General features: G+C 44.6%; 1 protein-coding gene across 3 annotated transcripts in view; it reads right to left on the bottom strand.

Annotated features, from left to right (window-relative positions):
- Positions 1-26: 26 nt before the first annotated feature.
- MAP3K15 (mitogen-activated protein kinase kinase kinase 15) overlaps positions 27-20,622 on the bottom strand; it is a 121,379-nt gene continuing 100,783 nt past the window's right edge. For 2 of the 3 annotated variants that reach the window (XM_079122814.1, XM_079122815.1), the window contains exons 19-26: positions 14,147-14,304; positions 9,695-9,878; positions 8,749-8,914; positions 7,985-8,159; positions 7,000-7,185; positions 6,293-6,398; positions 5,131-5,347; positions 1,436-2,509 (exon numbers count right to left, since the gene is read on the bottom strand). In XM_079122814.1, the coding sequence (XP_078978940.1) occupies positions 2,320-2,509; positions 5,131-5,347; positions 6,293-6,398; positions 7,000-7,185; positions 7,985-8,159; positions 8,749-8,914; positions 9,695-9,878; positions 14,147-14,304 (1,382 nt within the window). In that variant the 3' untranslated portion in view covers positions 1,436-2,319. Of the gene's footprint in view, positions 742-1,300; positions 1,378-1,435; positions 2,510-5,130; positions 5,348-6,292; positions 6,399-6,999; positions 7,186-7,984; positions 8,160-8,748; positions 8,915-9,694; positions 9,879-14,146; positions 14,305-20,622 lie in introns of those variants that run through there. The other variant, XM_079122816.1, reaches the window with a different exon arrangement.

The raw sequence follows: 20,622 nt of genomic DNA, 5'->3' as shown, positions 1-20,622 counted from the left end.
TTGAGTGCCTAAGTATTTTGTGCGATTATTATATTACCTATTTTAGACCTTTGCAAATCTAATATAGAGTTTAACCTTCCCAAATAATTGTTTGGTTACTAGAAGAACACTTCTTGTGTACCTGTTCCGGCTGTTCCCTGAGAAGACACATTCTGGTACGGTTCAGCTAAAGCCTGTTCACACTGACCATCATTTCGTCATTTTTTATTATAACCAGGCAACAGGTAAAAGGCAGACAACTAGTTTTCTCCATTTACACATCAATGGTTACAATCCTATCAAATTTAGGTTCTATACTAGTTAACAATGCATACCCTACAACAGCAATTTCCAGCCTATATCATTTTAAACAACCACTGTATTTAAAATATCAGGGTATGCTGATTTTTTTCTGAAATTTCCTAATACTCTAGTTTATCAAAACTAAAGCTCACTATTCACATTACATACAGTTCTATAATCTTTAAAACATTTATAAATAATAGGTTTTAAAAAAAAAAAAGGACAAACTTTACCAGATTCTTGGATTAATTGAACACAGATCTTTTTCTTGTGTAAACTGAGCAGAATTTCTGTGTACATGAACAGAAGCAGCTTTAACCACAAGCAGGAGGATATGTGCTCGCTCTGTCCTCCAGCTTAGCTGAGTGTGATTAAGTCTAGTCCTCGGTCACTGAGGACTCCTGAGCCTGCCTTCTGTACTGGGAGACTGCATGCCATAGCCGACAGAGGACACCACCACTGTGGAACAAAGGAGTTACCATAAGAAAAGCAAAGTTCCAACTAACAACCCCCAAACTTCTCTAAGTTAGGCATACTTGTGGCAAAAGATATAATTCTAGATTTTTTTTAATTGGCCATCTAAAAAATGCAGTCCCATTTTAACTTAGATACTGAACGAAACCAAAAATGTATTCTTCCTGTGTGACCGTAATACCCTTGTGCTCCAGCAGTGGTAGGACATGGTGTTAGAAGTTTGCACAGGAGCACTAATGGATTGGTATAGGACTGGCTATTTAAAATGACACAGGAACAAGAGCATAGGTTATAGTTTAAAGGAGGGAGAGGTTGGGTCTAGCACATTGGTACCTCATGCCTTGCCTTCTGCCACACCTTGGCATTTTCCCCAGCCTGAACCTGGCAAAACTCCAGATTTGGGGGGGAGACAGGGTAGTATGTTTTTCAAAGACATAGGAAAGGGAATGAATTTCAAGGAGGGAAAAGTTACCAGCACTGTTTCCTGCTTTAATGTATTCACCCAGAAAAAGTTCTATTACACAAACTGTTTTGAAGCTCTTACCGTAGTCTAAGGCATCTTAAGTCTTCCTTAGTGATATCATTAAGAATATCAGAAAGTGTATAATTCTCTTCAACAATCTGAAACAAAGATCAAATACATACGAGATAAGCAGCTTTTAACAATATCATAGGAATAGTTTTTGGTTATAAGTTTACCTTTTCAATTGTATTTGCATCTGTTCCTTGCAGTTGTAGCCAGTCTATAAGCTCTTTATCTGTTCCCTGCCTAGGAGGGGGTGCTAGGTTCTTTGTCATACCTGTAACAATTAGAAATTTTTTTCATTGTGTATTAATTGTAACCATAAAACTCTTCAACAGTAAATATCCATGATATAAAATGTGATGTGAAAAGGAGATGTATTAAACCTGTGTCATTCATCTGCTCTAACGTCTTACACAATTCCTAGTTCTCAGACTGTCTTTCCAGAGAGAATTACCCTTAACCTCAGCACCTTAAGTTTGTAATTTGATGTTTTCTGTCTCACTTTAAATGCTTATTTCCCTGTGTTTAAAAAATGCCTTTTCTTCAGGTGCACATCCCTAACTGCACTGAAAAATCAAATGAAGCAGGTTGTAGTATTGAAATTTTACATCAGATTATGTAGTCCATACCCTAAGAGGTAGCTGTAGCCCATAAAAGGAGAAAGTCAGGTTTACTGAGGTATAAGTTTGGCAGTAAACCACCTCTTTTACTTTTACTTCTGACAAACTCAATCATGTTACTACTACAATTGAGATAGAGATATTTCCATTAACCCACAAGGTTCTTATGTGTTCTCTTATAATCTGTCCCCTCTCCTACCCATTCTGATTTGTTTTCTGTCCCTGCAGCTTTGTCTTTTCCAGAGAACACTGTGATTGGAATCATAGTGTATAGCCTTTTGAATCTGGTTCTTTCACTTAGCATACTGTTTGCTATTTCCATGTTGTTGAATGTATCAGCAGTTCCCTTTTTTAATCATTGAGTAGTCCAGAATCTGCTAGAGTCCTGGTTTAACAGAAGATAATCTCAATTTTTTTTCAAGGCTGTTTTAACATTAGGCAGATTTTTAGTTTGTCTCTCACACACCTAACAGAGTACCTGAACAATGACTCACCATTATAATTGAATTGTAATTGAAGGTGATATAATTCTTGAGTTTTCTGTTCTAGCGTTAGCCGTAGAAGATTCTGGTACTCTCTCTCTTTTTCGACTAGGTGTTCCAAAAGTCTGGTTTAAAAAAAAAAAAAGCCATCATTAGCCCAACACCATCCAATTCCAGTTTGAACATCTGTTGAACATTAAGAGATTGTTGGGATTGTGCCTTTAAAATTTTTTTTCAGTCAGCTCAGAAGGAAGCAGATTTGTTTCTTCTCCAGAGTTCTGTGAATAGGTTTCGTGTGAATCAGGTTTCAGCTTATGCAGGGGAAACTTCCTTTTTTCTTTCACTTGACATTAAAGATCAGTACTTGGAATGTGGGTATAATTTTGCAATGGACTGACTGTCTTGCCAAAGTTCTTATTGTTGAAATCCTAACCCCCAAGGTATTTTAAAAGGGTGGGCCCTTTGGTAGCTGAGCTGAGATTGGGGCCCTTATGGAAGAGGATCCCAGAGACTCCCTCAACCCTCCCACCATGCAGACAAAGTGAGTAGCCAGTCATCTATGAAGTTGCCAGCCCTTGACCTTGGACTTGGACTTCAGCCTCCAGAACTGGGAGAAGTTTTGTTGTTTGTAAACCACCAGTTGATGGTGTTTTGTTATAGCCTGAACAGACTTAGACAGTTTTGTCTCAAAATATATCAAGAACTAGAAGTTAATTTGATGTTTATCAGTAGAACTGAGCCAGAAGGAATATCTGATTCCTTAAGCTGTCTCCCTATGTCAGATACAGTAGCTGAAACTAGGTTAAACTCCTTCCTTAGAGGGAACTGAAGCAAGGGGACAGCTCCTGATGTAATAGCTGCTGGCTGAGGAGCTTCACAGGGCAGAACATTACTAACATTCACTGAGTGTCTATGCAGAATCCAGTACTGTACGACACTTAGTGGACTGTCATTTAGGCCTTAACACCACTTAGAGCTGAGGTTTTGAGGCACTGAGTCATTAAATAATTCACCCAGAGTCGCAGAAACTGGGCTTTTCCCATCAGGACAGTCTCCTGACATCCAGTCTTGCTCATGGTCTTCCTGGGACAAGAAAAGGTTTGGCACAGCTGAGCCTCCAACTTCTGGGTCCCTTCCATGCCAGTGGGTCATGTGCCTGGGAGAGGGGAATTGGGCTGGCAAACTGGAGCCATGTTTACCTTCTTTTGTTTGCTCACGAACCCAAAACATGAGATTAGTTTGTTTTAACTGCATGCTCTTTAAATTCATTTATATTACTCATGCTGGTGAACTAGAGAATATAGAACTAAGCTTTATTTGAATTACTAAAAGTTAATTATTGACGTTGCTCTGAGAAGTTACTGCAACAATGTGTAAACAGATGAGAACTCAGGTACCCCTAGATGGTTCAGTGGCAAAATGGGTGGGGAGAGGCAAATACTTCTGTCCCAGCAAGGAGGAAATGCTAGCACTCTAGTGGGAGAGACTTCCCACCCACAACCCTGGCCTCACTGCATCTTTGTCAAGTAGTCTTCCTTCTACCTGAGTGAAGGAGACAATTTTAGCATGTGCCTGGGTCCATTCAGTGCAAAGGGTTTTCAGGCCTGTCACTGGGACAGGCCAATTATCCCTAGTCACATCATTCTGTGCAGTAAGGCCACCCTACTTCAGCTCTACCCAGTTGCCACACAGCCAAGGCATCTGCCACAGGATGGGCAGGCTGCCCAAGAACCACTTTATTAGACATTCACATTAATGTGCTGAAGGCTGAGAATAGAAAATAACAGCATGACTGAACGGTGGAGAGGAATGACCTTTGATGCCACATATAACTGAATTGGGGAAAAAAAGTTCTGAAGAAATACCAAGTATTACTACCAACTTTCATGTCTGTCAGCTTTCTAAAATTCCCAAACTTTGGCCTGTGACACCGCTACCATTTACTTAAAGTGTCATGTCTATTAAAAGAAATGATTAGATCTGCTTAAAACTAAACTTGAGATGTCCTGGGGGGTGTGCACAATTTTTCATCCAAAGTGTGTACATCCAGCACCTGCTTTCCCCTGTAAATAAGAGTAAGCACTACCAATGGTCATACAGCAATAGCACATCATTTGGGACAAACACCAACTAGTTTGCCATCGCTGAAGACTTATTTTAAAAGCTCATTGATTTTTGCATTCTGATTCTGATTCTGATTGATGCAATTCTCCAGAACAAAGGGGAATCATTTTGTTCATTTAACAAATGCTTATGAAACACCTGTTGGATACCAGGAAGTGGACAAAAATAGAGCGGGGCATTTGGGAGAACATTATGGTGACACCAGGGTACCCTGGCTGACAAGGGTATGAACATCCAGTGGGGATGTTCATTGATACTTGAAGGCAGTTCATTGATACCTGCCAGAGGATTGTGACAAATCACCAGGAAGTCATGAGAGGGCATATTTCCTTGGGGGTTAGAGTCCATCCATAACGAAGTGCAAACAAACTGTTACACCTTTCACTGAAAGGGGTCCCATCTTGAGTTCAGGTACTGCTGTCTTTAGTATGGCAAAGTTCTGTGTGGCCTCTAACAAGGCCCTATACTTTTCTGATTCCTAATATTAAAGGAATGCATTCTAGTCCCTCACCTGAAGCTGCAAATATAACCTTGCCCAGTTCATTGATGGTGAATCTGAGACCTGGGTGAGGCCCCCCAACAACTCAACCCATTCCAGACTGAGGGCCTAGAAGTTCCTCACCTGTTGCTCTCCTGCCTGAGCTTGCTCAGCTGGAGGCTCAGGTGCTGCTGGTGGGGCTGGGCCTCCTGGGCAACCGCTACACCAGGTCTTCTCCCTCCTGATGCCACACGTGCGTCACTGCCAGGCAGGTCTGCTAGGGGATAGTCGTCTTCCACTTCATCCGTGTCCTTATCTACCCCTTCAGTCTCAGAGGTAGGTTCAAAGTGAGCCCGGAGCTCTGAAAAATCAAAGACCATGGTTATCATGGCATTTAGCTCACCTGGGTCAGCAAACTAGGCTATTCAGGAGCTGGCCCCGCCAATGTGACACTCCATCAGGAGTGTGCTAGCTTTATGAAAGGAGAGAAGATGATTCTATTTGGGTCTCTGAACTACAAAAGTGGTCACCCCCAGTTTACATATGAAGAAACAAACATGTAAGGAGGTTAGTGAAGGAGGCTTTACAAAGGTACAACCGGGCAAGTACCTGCTTAAAGCAGGAACTGGGGTTCACCCGACCTTCCTGCCATTTGAGCCTAAGCTACAGAAAGCATTCAGGAGAGCAAGCAGAAGATGAGCAGGGAGGCCCCAGAGTAATGAGAGGTAGGGGCCAAGTCCACAGAACCCTTCTAAAGCCTCCCATTACAGGAAAAAATATCACAGAAGGGGAAGTGATTTTGTTATAAAGATGCTCTAACATTTCCAGAAAAAGTCTATAAAAGCCCAAAACTGGGCTGGGGGCATAGCCCAATAGCTCAGGTAGAAGGCATGCTTGTCATGAATGGGGCCTTGGGTTTGATCCCCAGCAGAAAACAAAAAAATCCCAAGATTTCTATAGCTACTACAAGAGAATTCTGAGAAGAAAAATAAATGGAGCCATTTCATTCCCAACTATCTAGCATGCATTTGTGAGCATGCGCACTGAAATGGGTACCAGAGCACTGGAGGATCCCTGCCCTTTTACATGATGTATTTGTATGCAATCACTTGCATTACACTCATAAGTGATCACCACATGTTCTTATCATAGACACTTCACCCTTGAAGGGATCTATGGCGGCATTCACTTCACTGCAGGGAAGTATAAAGGCAACAGGGGAAAGAGAAAACAATTCCTGAATGCAGAGACTATTTGTGGTCTTTGTTACAGCCTGATGCTGACCTCGACCTCAAAGGGCACTTACCTGGGATGAGAATGGTGACTGCAGCCTGTACTGCTCTGCGGATGATGTTATCCATTGCAAACATCCAGTGGGGCCTAATTAAGTGGTTCCTCAAAATTTTATTTACCTAAAAATCACAAAAATCCAGATTTCTAGTCTGTCGCACTTTAAGAAAGTCGAGTTCTCACTAATGCTAATTTGCTTCTGCATTGAGATTTGAGCATTGGCAATGCTGCCATGGAGCTTTGTCTGACACATTTCTTCTGAACCCAGTCTTCCTCTAGGCTGCCCTAAGTCACGTTGGAGTCCAGAAGATGTGTACAGCAATGGGATTGACGTCATGGGGCCTCTTCATTGTTTATTCAACAAGCATTTATTGAACACTTAGGAAATGACGGATTGCACTGGGGGCTGGGGACACGAAGATAAACCAGACAGTCTCAGGCCTGGAAGAACTCACATCTGTTTGGCCAGACACATACATTGGCTTAAACTCCACACCTACTTTGCTGCCGGATGCCATGTGTTCCCAAATCCTATACTTAGGCTCTTTATGGCCAAAAGCAATCAGCCCACTCACTTGGGTGACATTTCCTATACCTACATGTTCAGTATTTTAGAAGGAGCTGCTAAATTTCAGTGTTCAGGTGTAAATAGATGAGAAGAAATGGGGGCTACGGGAGAAGATGGTGATTAGCATGGTCTCCAGGGCCAGGTGGGACACTTACAGCATCCTGGAATCCAAACAGTACCAGGTGAATCTGATTGATGGATGAGCTGTCAAAATCCAGGTCCACCTTCAGCTTTGATATTGTGGATGCCATCACCCTGTGCTCTGGGGAGCGGATGAAGTCCCTCAGGATCCCAATTATTTGCTTGATGTGACCAACTGAGAGATGCAACTCCTCTGAGCTCTGACCACACATACACACAAACATATGAATCATTTTCATTGAATGAGTCAGGGAGCGGGGATAGGAAATTCAAAATGTATTGTGGGAAACTAGGTTGCCCATTTGCTAACAAGAATTGTGGCATCCCTTCAGGGAGAAGGGGCCTTTGTTCCTGGAATTCCTTCCTGTGGGGGTCTTCTGGTCCCTTCCCTCTGGAAGGCACACATCGTCACCATTAGGTCCCAATGAATGGTTCTACCTCCTGTTTGACCCCCTCATCAGGGCTCTCATCAAAAAGCCTAGTTCACAGTGGGGCAGTGACCTCTTTCTAAGAGGAAGGGGGACCAGTATACTACTACTGTGTCCTAGTTAAAACTCAAATCTTTTCATCCATAACCATTCTCCTAATGTGGCTGTTCTTCCAGTTTCTGAGGGTGGCTTTGGCATGTCCTACAGCTGGGGGTTAACTCGGCCCCAAGCCTCAAAAGCAAGATGAGAAGAGGCCTAAGGCTGGAAGCCCTTCAGCTTCCTGATGTTTCTGCTGCCATGTGGCTCTTTCTCCACCAGGTGGTAGCACCGCCCCACAAATGCCCAGAAGCACTGCAGTGATGTTCAAATTTGTGTTTCAGGAGTTTTTTTCTTTGTATGTTCTTTTGTTTTGTTGGGGCAGGAAAGGATGTTAGGAAATACTTATGGTGCTCACTCTAACTATGCAAATGTTCCAGAACACAGAACAGTGGTCCTTGTTCAGACCTGTCCAGGGACCTGGACCCAGATGGGGCAGGATTAGATTAGCAGATGCCATCCCTCAGGCCAGTACCTGGGCCACACACTCCTGTAAGTTAGAAACCACCTGGTTCTGCTCTTCCCAAAGGATTTTGTACAGGATGGCACGGCGCTCACTGTCCTTGCGTAGCAGGAAGAGGCCCTGGTCCCTGTCTTCTGGGGACGAAGGTATGCTCCGCTCTTCTGAGGCTAAGCTCTCGTCTGGAACACTGCAGACAAACACATGTGACAATCCTGTGTTTGTCTGGGAACACTATCTCCAGGAAGTCTACCACCATATGCTGTAGGGGCAGGGCGAAGAGAAATACACTGCAGTCCCCAGGCTCAAGAAGCGGAAGCTGCACGGAGCAAGGCTGATGGAGGAGAGGGGCCACATCCCCTCTCTCACCCTTGCTTCCCCCATAGTAGCCAAGTTGAGGGGGGAGAAGGGCAAAAAGAAGCAGGGACAGGGAGGAGTGGGGGAACCAGAGGGAGAAAGGGGAAGTAGAAGGGAAGGGAAATTGAGAAGGGGGAGGGGGAGATAATGGGGGGGATGTGTGAGGGGACAAGCAGGGAAAATGAGGGGAAGGAGAGAGAGGGAAGTGCAGAGGGGGAAGGGAGGATGAAGATGGAAATTAAGAGAGCAGAAAGGACAGTCAGGGGAGTAAGCAAAATGCTCTCCTGGCTTGTCCCAGGCCATTCAGAAAAGGAAAAGCCCTTCCCAGCCCTCTGGTTGTGACCCAGCAAGTACTGCATCACTAAGGAACACCAGCACCCCTCATAGGACCACAACAGGGGGACAAGGGAAACAGGCAGTACCTGAGAAGGTGACTGAGCTGGTGCTTGGGCGCCTGTACCTTCTCAAAGAATGTGTCAGGCTGGGCATCAGAGTCTGGAGAGATGGAACCATGCTCGCTGCTGCTGCTGCCCAGAGGCTCCCCTGACGAAGGCAGGGCCAGGGCACTGGTGACACTGCGGGCACCCTCTGTGGAGGACAGCCAGATAGGGAGTGGAGAGGCTCAGAGAGGGACCAGGTGGGGACTAAGTCTCTGGCAGCCCCTCAGACCCAAGTGCCCACCTGGGGCTTGCTAAGCCTGAACCACTCTGATGAGGTGGTGTTAACAGTCACCTTGGGACCATGGTGAGAATGTAGGTCTGGGACAGGCCTCATGGCAAACACTTACGGGTGGTCTAGGGTCACATTCTGTGGAGCAAGTTGTGGAGTCACTCTGCCATGCCTTCTGATTCCATCTGCCCCAGAGGGAACATGGCAATAGCTTCCTTTTCACAGGCTGCTCTTTGTCACTGCCATTTACAGCCTACCATCCTAGAAGGTGTTACTGGGTTTTGGTGGCCTGTGGGAAAGCTACCACAGGCAAGTCTCCCTAACACACCCTTTAATCAAGGTCAGGATGGCAGGCCAGCCTCCCAAGACAAAGCACCAGGCTCTACCTTTGGGGGAGATACAACCCCAGCCAGGTACCTCTCACCTCCTACCTCCTCACATTCCCAAAAGAAAGCCTTCAAGGAAGTGACCTCATAGTCACCCGCAAGGCTCCCTGTGCCTGTCAGGAGATGGAGGGATGTTTATTGGGCTTTGACAACCTTCAAACCTAGTGCACCATCATCTCTACCACTCTTAACACAAGCAGGAACAACATGGAAGCTCAGCACTTCCTCAGCACTTGGGAAGCTGGCATTCTCTCTAAGCAGTGGAGAAGCCCCAGGCCCAGGGAATCTCCCCAGCTGTCCAGGCAGGCCTCACCTGAGGGCTTGAAAGCAATTCGGTTCTTCTTGCCTTTGTTCAACTGCCTTAGGAAACCCTCTCTGAGTAGGTCAGTGGCAGTGGCCCGTTTTTGAGGGTCAGGCTCAAAACAGAATAAGATGAAGGTTCTGGCTTCAGTCGAAAGGGTTTCTGGAATCTCAGGGTGGATCTTAAACATCCCCACCTGCATTTAATGGAGAGGTAACCAATGTGTCAGTGAAGCCTCGGGTGATTCAGGGGAATGTGTTGTCAACAGAAAGCTCCCACACTTGCCATCCCATGAGGGACTGGGGATGTGGTGCAGCAGCCCCGAAGACACTCATCTCTGTTCATGCCCCATTGCAATGCTATGTTCCTACTATCGGCAGGTGGACTCTACCTCCCCATCCCTGGAGTCTCAGCTGGCCTTTTGAAGGCTGGGATGTGGCTCAGTGGTAGAATGCTTGCCTAGCATGGGTGAGGCCCTGGGTTTAATTCCCAGTACTGGGAAAAAAAAAAAAAAAACAGAAATCAGCTGGCCTTTTGTGACTTCGCCTTCACCAAGAGACTGAGGTGAAAGTTGTATGTGAGTGTTTCATAGCTTAGGCCTGAAGGGACCTTGTAGTCCCTGTCCTCATCTTCTTGGAGTCCTGAGACCACCACACAGTAAGGGAGTCCAGGACGGACAACTATGTGGAGAGAAGGGTCCAGCCCTGTCTGCCACACCCTCAGACATGTGCAAAAGGACCTCTCAGAGGATCCTGCCTCAGCCAAGCTGCCACCTGGATGCAACCACAGGAGTGAGCCCAGGCAAGACCTGCAGAAGAGCCAACACTCCTCTCACAGAACTGTGAGGAATAACAAGTCATTGCTTTCAGCCTGTAGTGGGTGAGGTGGTTAGTTACACAGCATGAGGGAACAGGAGAGCCACATGCTGCATCTGCTATCTGTTCCCAAGAGATACCCTGCACACCTCTCAATCCCTTTGCATCCACAGCCCATATCCCCAACCTCCAGCTCTAAGCCACAAGCAGAAAAAAACCTGAGGCTGCTACCTAACAGACAAGTGTCTAATCATCCACGACCAAGCCATGGCCTCCTCCCAAGGGGTACAGCAGTTGAGGGAGGTGAACTGCCTTTTCATTTCATGAGTTGCTAGAATGGCTGCTTCAGGGCCTACTTCTAGGACATTTAACTGCTATCTGGCCAAAGGTTCTCTGTTCCTGTGACCCATAGGGAAATTAAGAGTCAGTTCCCAGCTGTCATATCTCACTATGACATGGAAATGCTTCCATGACAAACCTTGCATAACCTCTTCCTGCATAATTGTTGCCATCAGGAGTGGCTCTCTAGTCTTCTTAGGCATTATCATCTTGAAGTTTACAGGCTTCCCTGTGTCTTTTCCAAGCCCATTCAATCCAGTGGTGGAAGCCATTCTCTTTCAGATCCAAGCTCACTGCCAGCTCCTCAGCCATCTTGGGGGCTGGCTTGGCCTCTCTTGCCCCACTGCATGCTGGAGCAAGGACTTGGGTGCTGCAGAGCCTTCTGACTTCACCTCCCAAAGGACCTTGATGAGGTGGACATGTCCCATTCCCAGGACACTGCTACTCATGGCCAAGGCAGAGAGTGGATTTTGAGACCACTAACTGCTAGATGAATCCAGTCACCAGGATTTGAAATGCTGGGCACGTTACAGGTGGTACCCCTACCTGCACCATGGGAACAGATGGTGGCAGAGCCCACTGGCTCTAGGGGCACACAGACAAAAATTCAGGAAAAGATCCTAAAGTGGAAAGGGTGATTTTTCTTCTGGCTCTCAAAACAAAAAGAGCAGAATTGAATAGCACACCCTGCCACTTTGCAAATACATCACTTATTAGGGTGCTCTGCTCCCTTATGGGTTGGCCAGGGCTGCTGTAACAAAGTATCACAAACTGGGAGGCTGAAACACCAGAAATGTATTCTCTTCCAGTTCTGGAATCTGGGAGGCTGAAGTCAAGGTATTGCCAGGACCAGTCGCCCTCTGAAATATATAGGGAATCTTCCTTGCCTCTTCTGTGTCTCTGGTAGTTTCTAGGTCATCTCTAGGTCCTTGGCTTGAAGATGCATCACCCCAACACCCTGCCTTCACATAGTCTTCTCCCTGTGCATGTCTGCCTTGGAGTCCAAATATCCCTTTTTAATAAGGACACCTGTCATGCTGCTTTGGGGTCTACTCTATTGACACCATTTTAATGTGATTATCTCTCTGAAGACCCTATTTCCAAATAAGGTCACATTCTGAGTTATTGGGGGTAAGGACCCCCATATATCATTCTGGGTGACATAAACCCATAACAATCCCTTTGGGGGAAGAATAATTTCCTTTGTTTCAGACACTGCCCAGAAGTTTTAAAAAATTTTTGTTGAAGGATTCTCCTATCCAAGAAATGAGTAACACAGTGGACATTATTTCTAACTTCTTTGTTGGCAACATAAAATGACTGTGTGCCACCCAAAAAAGTCAACATTTTTTCAAAGAATTTGTACAGATAATGAGTTAACCAAAAACGGGAGGCGAGAAGAGGATAAGGGGAGTTGCTCATGCCCTGTGGATGAATTGAGAAAGTCACAGCCTTCAGCTGGGTTTCTGGAGTTTCACAGGAAGTCAACAGATCAGAAAACAGACAGCCATGGCTCTCAAGTGGGCACCATGTTTTTCTAAGCACCAGCTGCTATTTATTCTAAGGCCTGTGAGGGAAGATGCAGGTGAAATCTTTAATGGTCCCCACTGGGGATCATGAATAGTCATTGATGTGCTGAGGAAGGCTGCTGCTTTCAGTCCCTTTGTTCAGGGTTCTGTTGACATTGTAGGGACCAGAAGACTTGAGGTGTTGGCCTTGGAGCTACCTGGGTGGCTGATGTGATGGAAGGAAGCTCTGAGAACCTTCTGCTGGGGCCCAACCAGGCTGAGGAGAGCAGCCAACATACCCAGAGCAGAGTGCTCAGAGCCCACTGAAGGTGCCATGCCTGCCTCAGGGGGCAGAATCCCACACTCATATTTGTAGGGTTCTTTCTGCCCAAGGGGCTGAGCCAGAGGGTCAAGCAAAGATGCAGGCCATGAGGGAGGCTGCCACACATGGCAGAAAAGCTAGGAAAAGGCCTCTGGAATCATTATAAAGCTATGTCAATGTACTGTAGCTTCATTATCCACCAACAATGGCCATTTGACTTTCTGAGACCCCACCGTCTTGCTGTGAATAAAAATCTTCCATGGAAGGTCACTACTGATAATGGACTCTCGGGGCTGGAGTCCCTTAAATGTTTCCAAGGATACTCAAAGTCAGAAACTGCGGGCCTGACCTTGGGCACCCAGGGTTGACCTGGCATCAGCTTCCTGTAGGGTCATCTCCTTTCAAGGTCCCACTTGCCCAGCAGTAAAACCACCACCCATTCGTTAGCCTCAACACATGGAGTGTCCTTCCACTAGCTGTAGAGGGTTGTTATTATGATAAAGGATATATTATCAGTACCTACAGTTCTGCCTCTCCAAAATCCAGTCCTTCAAAGACACATATCCTACCATGGCCTTTGAGCCTTACCCAGAGAAAGGGCAAATGCAAATGAAAAATAAGAGGCTTAATTGCCCCCATCCAACATAAAGGAAGAGGATTCTTCCCTTTTCTTCCAGCATTTACTTTAGAGAACTTAGAATTTTTTTGTTCTTTCTGAGATTTTTGTTGTTGTTACTGGGGACTGAACCCAACGACACTTAAAAACACTGAGCCACATCCCCAGCCCTTTTTACGATTTAATTTAGAGAGAGGGTCTTGTTGAGTTGCTTAGAGCGTCACTAAGTTGTTGAGGAGTTTCACAGGAACTTGTGATCCTCCTGTTTCAGCCTCCCGAGCTGCTGGGATTACAGGTATGTGCCACTGTACCTGGTGCATGTAAATATTTTTAACAGCTAGATAAGCCTCTTCCCAGAAACATTTCCCAAGATCTGGGAGCCACTGCTTTGAAATGTAATCACTGAGGAAGACAGTGCCTCTACCTCCCAGTTTCTGTAGGAGGGAAGGGGGATAACTTTGGTGGTACCGCACTCCAAAACAACCTCCCGTCTTAGGTTTATTTTTTCCTTTGCAAAAAGTCAATTCCCTAACATGAAAAGTCACCTCAATTACCAGGAAAATCTAAAAGGAGCCATGTGTGACAAAAGGTGCTGTCAAGTCCTCTCACTTGAGGACTAGTTATTTACCTTGAGAATGGATTGTATCTGCTTAGCAGTATAAAAGGGTGAGATTTCCTTCTATCTTTGAAATCTTAGTGGATTATCTGCGATGTGACTTGCATTCTAGTTTAATACTTACTCAATAATAAAACTGTTTTCCTTCTCACCTACCTCTGTGTATATGTTTTCAAGATTGAGAAGAGATCTTATTTTAAATTGTTTCCCCAACATCTAAACCACCCAAATGACCAAATGTGTCTTACTTTGAACATTGCTGCCTGTGGTTCACCGAGCTCATGGAATGGAGGCTTGCTGGTGGCCATCTCAATGATGGTGCAGCCCAGGGACCAGATATCAGCTGGGGCGCCATACCCACGAGGTCCTTGATCAATAATCTCAGGTGCCATATACTGCAGAGTACCTATGTAGAAAATAAATGCAAAGATCAGAGTGCCATATTGCTTATAAATGAAGTGGACCATTAATAAAAACCAGTATGTGGGTTTAACTGTCTCATTAATAGGAGGAGCCTTGTCCTATGCATAAATAATATGGCTGTATCACTTTTTGACCAGAAACATGCAACATACCTTCTTTTAATACTAGTCACATTGAAAGAGAATTGCTTAGTCCCTCAAAGGATAAATGGGCCCAATTCAATTAGCATGTTTTAGCACATATCAAATACAGGAAAACAGGAATGGGAGAAACAGCCTGATAACAAGGAGCTGCCTAGTGGGGGAGATGTATATAATGGTGGTGGTAATGGCAGCTGTGATGGTAAAACATGCTCAGTGCTGTAACAGAGGTGTACACAGAGGGCTGGAAGAATGTGGATGAAAAAGTGCTTGATTCTGTCTGGTCTGAATCAGGGAAATCTATGACTGAGTCAGTTTTGGTCTCTGAGAAGCAAATGCCAAAACAAGATTAGATGTGTAAGAGATTTATTGGGGAGAAGGTCCATGAAGGATAAAAGGGAAGAAGGGCAGGATTGGCAGGGAGAGTGCCAGACTACAAAGCAGGCCTGACCCCTGGGAGAAATGTGGGGAGGAAGAATTGGGTAGAAGAGTCTCAGCACTGAGGGCTTCAGCCAGGTCACCAAGGAGAATCTGGCCACAATTTGCCCATTGGCAGAGTCCCATATTGGTTCTAGAACCTTAACCAAGTTCAGACACTGGCAGGGAGCAGCCTGGGTCAAGTGTCACCTTGCCAAGAATGTGATCCAAAGGGGCATCAGCTGATACAGCCAGTGAAATAGGTTCCTGCTTCTATTGTTGAAGAGGTAAACAAAGGGATAGGAGGGTGTCCAGGTATAGGGAAGAGCTTGAGCAAAGAATATGGGTCTAGAGAGTCCAGGGAACAACAAGTGATGTTTGATGGGGGCAGGGTATAGAAAGAATTAAGGAGAGTGGCAAGGATGCAGCCTAAATGGCAAGTTGTGCGTTCTGAAGACTGGCTTTGGACTTTCTCCTGTGGGTCATGAGCTACCAGAGGTTACCCCAGGGAAGGTACTGATTGGATATGGTAGCAGGAAGACTAAGGGATTATTGAATGGAAAGATTGGGAACAGGGAGGTCAATCAAGGGCTCTGTGAGTAAAATCATTCACTTTTCTTGAAATTGAGAGGGAAGGGAAAATGTGGCTGGGACATTAGCAGATGTTATAGGGTAGCAAAGAGATTTAGAAGAAGACAACAAACTCAGAGATGACCTTAGCCAAAGTGTTATAGGAACACTGATGTCCAGAGAAATGAAAGAACCTGTCTCAAGATCACTCAACCAAAGCAGATTTCCTGAGTTTTAATCAATAAAAATAAAGGGCTCATCAGTTAAAAAAAAATGTTAGAAGAAGCTACTGTTGTGTCCTTCTCTTAAAGATCTAATGTCTTAGAAGCATTTTTCATTCCTATGGACATTTTAAAGAGTCTATGACAGTTGTGACCAAAAGAATTTTCTTCAATAATGGGTATGCTCTATTCTGTGCAGTCCAATATGGTAGCCATTAGCCACATATGGGCTGTGGTATGTGGCTAGTGAGACTGAAGAAATGAATTTTAAATTATTTTATTTCATTTCAACTGATTTAAAGTTAAATATAAATCAGGCTGCATGAGTGAGCACAACTGGTCAGTGGGACACAGATGATAGCTTTGGTCTCCAGGGCTAAAAACCTGGTGGGGAAGTGATCAGTCAGTTGCAGAGTTGAGCAAGATGGAGATGCATCGCACTTGATGCACTATTAGGAAACCCCAGAGCCACAGGAAGGGAACTTCCGGTGATACAATATCCCCTGTAGGCTGCTGCTGCTATGAATAACAAAGGGAGAAGTGTTGGCAGGGAATGTGCCTTCTAATGAATCCAAAATTCATTAATTAAAAAATGATTTGACACTGTGTTGTTTATTAAGCTATCATCTTCCAACTCTGCTCTGTGATGCTGGGTCTGGAATTCTAAAAAAACCCATTTCTGCTTTGCCTGAGGCTCCCTGTTAGGCTTTGCAACAAGAGACACCAGAAGGACAGAGAAGGGACTTGCTCTTCCTTGTTCCTGAAAGCAAGCTTACTCTGGACCCTCAGGTGACTCCAGTCTCCACCTTCTTGTCACTTTATACTCCCAGAACTGCTTCATCTTGCCCTTCCAAGGGACTTGCTCCATGCTGGTGACACTCACCTCAAAGTTCTAATCCTACCCTCCTATCTGTACCCCCAAGAAAGATGGCATTGTAGGGCATCTGAATCATGCACAAATCCTGGGAAACTGGTTTGCTTTACATCTACAGGGGCTTCATATCCTTAAACTCCCATTTCCTTCAAGGGGTGCCCCACCTCACTGTCAGTGGTTCAGCAGTCATGACTCTCAGGCACTGCACCAGGGGAGTGGTGCAGAATTCAGAAAAAGGTGTCCAGAAGACCCACAGGCACTAACCCAGTCCCCTTTGGACATAAAATTTGTTGGCAATTCCTGGACAACTGCCCAAGCAGGATTTTCAAATTACCAGCAGGGAAAACACATGACATAAGGTGATACTTTTTGACAAAGGCACCAATACATGACACATACCAGGACAAGGGGAGAGATCGGGCCACGATATACACATTTTCTAAGGGCATCTCAGACCCCTGGGTACACAAGTCTTGGGCCTATTGCTCAGGGGCATCCCATCCAAAGAAAGGTGTTCAGAGTATTTAGAGAGGGGGGAAAGGGTGGCAGGAATGGGTGTTGAAGGAAGCCTCTTTGGAGAGAGCTCTTATTTCATTAATACATCAATGGATTAGTGCACTAAGGGATTCACAGCTGGTGGAAACTGTAAGAGGTGGGGCACATAGTTGGAGGAAGTAGGACCTTGAGGGTGTGCCCTTGGGAACTATATCTTGTCCCTAGTACCTTCCTCTCACTCTCTACTTCCCAGACACCACAAGGTGAACAGCCACACTCTCTCTGGCATGACATTCTGCCTTACCTTGGGCCTAGAAACAATGGAGCCAGATGACCATGGACTGAGACCTCTGAAACCATAAGGCAAAATAAAGTCTTTGTCCTTTAAGTTGTTTTTCTCAGGTATTTTGTCACAGCAACAGAAAGTTAACTAGCACAGGTCTTTCAGATATTGTTAGAGACCAACATTTCAAACTTGAATATTAAAGAAGGTGCCACTCCCCCATGCATGGTGGTTGGGGCTTCCCTAGTTGCCCTACCCAAAGAATGGTCCCTGGGGAAGATCACTTCTTCCCAACCCAAAGTCTTCAAACTACTCAGAGCTCAATACATACACATCCCCTGGAGGTAAGGTACACAGAGGACTGATTTTCAAGGGAGCAAAAGTCACTTATAGCAGCAGACAGGGGCTTGTAAAGTTTAGGGATATTGCTATAACCTCTCAACAATGGCTTAAAGATGCATAAACCCTTAACTCTAAGAGGTGAGATCCATTGTAGAAATATTCGTTTAGTTTTTTTTTTTTTTTCCTTCCAGAGGAATCCTTCTTAAAGGCAGTCTTCCAAGACCTGAATTCCTCCATGGAAAGTTGAAGAGGGGTGGGCAGAATGTGAGGGGCAAGAGGAGGAGTTGGGGAGGGGAAGTGGGTATTGAGCCAAAAGACAAGCCCCTGACTATGATATGGGGGGGGTCACATTCAGGGGATTCATCAAGAGCAATTAACATGAACCATCAGCCAGGCCCATAGCACACAAACTCAGCTTACAACAGTACCAGTCAAGTGACAACTTGTCAAGCCCCTCTCCTTGCCTTTCTGTAGCTGTTGAGTAGAAAAAGAGGTAAGGGAGGAGAAGACACACCGAGAACCTGAGCAGAGGTCACTGCCTACTGCTGTATCTGGGAGAGAAAAGGGAGAGGAGTTGACTCTGGGAATGAGGACCAGACCACTGATGAGCATATGAGTCCACATTCTTTTCATTACTCAATTCAACCTGTTTTCTCCTTCAAGTGCCTTTTGGACTCTCTTTGTCTTTAAAGGGTGGCTAGAAAAGTCATGGGAAAGGTCCACTGCCCTGGGCAGGATGTTATGGGGCAGTGGGAAACAAAATATATTGGCTTTTATCATGATAACCTTTGAGTCCCACAGGTTCAATACTTGTTACATATGGGAACCCAATTCTCTCAAAGGCTCCTTCCAGCTCTAATAGCCTGCAACTTTTACATGGAAATAGGTTTTTATTTTAAAATTAACAAATACTTCAATTTTGTTTGCTGTAAATCAGGTAGTGATCAAAGCACTTTTATCAATATTAACCCATTCAATTCTTTAAAAACCCGATAAGTACTGTGAGCATTTCCATCTTACTTATGAAAAATCTAAGGCACAGGGTGGGTCTTCCAGCTAGCAAGTGGTTGAGCCAGGACTTGAACCTGCTCATCCTTAAACCAAGGATATTTATAGCTACAGACAAGATAGAGTTCCTCTTCTAAGTTCTGCCCCTAGGACTCTACCCAAGAGGGATGAAAACACATCCACACAAAAGCTTGCATGTGAATGATTATAGCAGCATTATTTGTGACTGTCAAAAAGTAGAAACCACCCAAATGACCATTAACTGGCAAATGTGGTCCATCCACACCATGGAATATTATTCAGCCTGAGAGGAATGAAGGCCTGATACATGCTACAGCATGGATGAGCCTTGAAAATATCACACTAAGTTGAAAGCAGCTAGATGCCCCAAATCACATATTCTATCATTCCATGTATACGAAATACCCAGAATGTGCAAATCAACAAAGTTGATCGGTGATAGCCTGGAGCTACAGTGGGAATAGGGATTAATGCAAAGGGGCACAAGGATCTTCTAGAGGTGATAGAAATGTTCAAAACCTGCATTGCAGCCAGGCACAGTGGTGCACACCTATAATCCCAGCAACACAGGAGGCTGAGGCAGGAGGATCATAAGGTCGAGGTCAGCCTCAGCAACTTGGCAAGACCCTGTCTCAAAATAAAAAATAAAAAGGGCTGGAGGTATAGATCAGTGGTAGAGTGTCCCTGGATTCCAACCTGAGCACTAAAAATAACCAAACAAAAAAATGTATTGTGATAATGGCTGTATGATGCAGTAAATTTACCAGAAACCACTGAATTGTGCATTTTAAATGGATGCTTTTATGATATGCAAGCTATACCTCAATAAAGCTGTTAAAACCCACCACAAGAACAAGAGGAGGGCTGTGGTGTAGTTCAGTGATAGAGCATTTGCCTAGCATGCATGAGGCCCTGGATTGAATCGCCAGTATAGGGGATGGGGGAGCTTGTTCCAGTCCATTTACACCTATGATGAGAACCCTTCAGAGGAACACAGGAGGGGAGGGATCCAGGCTAAGAAGTTGGCTGAAGCCCGTGGTTCTCCTGCCAAGGTTCAGAAGATCTCTGAGTACTATCAGGGAAAAGCTACATCAGATCCATCCAACCCAGAGTTCTGCACAACTAGCTCAGATTTCTTTACAGAACTGCTCTGTTTTGCAAAGAGTAATTACATGCAAGGGAATTTCCTAACCAAAATGAGACCCCTTTTTTATTATCCCTCAAACACCCATGCATTATTTTGCAATGCAAAATTCATGCCTCCTCAAACCAATTACTTGGGAAATGTGATATGTGATAATGAATTATACATGTGTTTTCTTTGAGATTTTTTTCTCCTCAGGGATGCTAATTATGAGATAAATTGTTGGGGGTTTTATGTTTTTCAAATTACTCCTTGTCATATCAGAGACCCTCTTGCTACGTATTGCCAAGCTAATTGGTGGCTTCCAAAGTGGAGGATGTAAGTCATTTACAATTATAGTAGTAAAATGCTGAAAGAAAAAAGGGCCAGTTCTACATACATATTCATATACATAAGATATATGTAGTATATGTATATTTGTACCAGAAACAAAAAATGAAGATTTAACATGTTCTTTCTATGGGAGATTCTGATGAAGACCTCATGCAGTACTTTCTCATTTTGAGACTCGTGTACAACTTAAAGTTGCATTACAACTTAAAAGTCATTTTTGAAGCACTGAAATTCCCTTTTGATGGAGAATGTATCTCCACTGTGGGTGTTCAGCAACTGACATACAACAACTCTCTTGTTGAAGAAAAGTCCTTCAAAGCTAAGACATTATTCACCAAAAATAAGGCTCAAGCTGTCCATTCTACAGCTTTGGTGACCACAGGGATAGAGAATAGCCATGTCCCTTTTATAGCTTATTTCAGAGCTATAAGATATGAGAGCTGTTTCATAATT

This window comes from Sciurus vulgaris (assembly GCF_902686455.1).
Source record: "Sciurus vulgaris genome assembly, chromosome: X".
Classification (NCBI taxonomy): domain Eukaryota; kingdom Metazoa; phylum Chordata; class Mammalia; order Rodentia; family Sciuridae; genus Sciurus; species Sciurus vulgaris.
The sequence above is the reverse complement of the archived record's forward strand: the minus strand, read 5'-3'. Positions and strand labels throughout refer to the sequence as shown.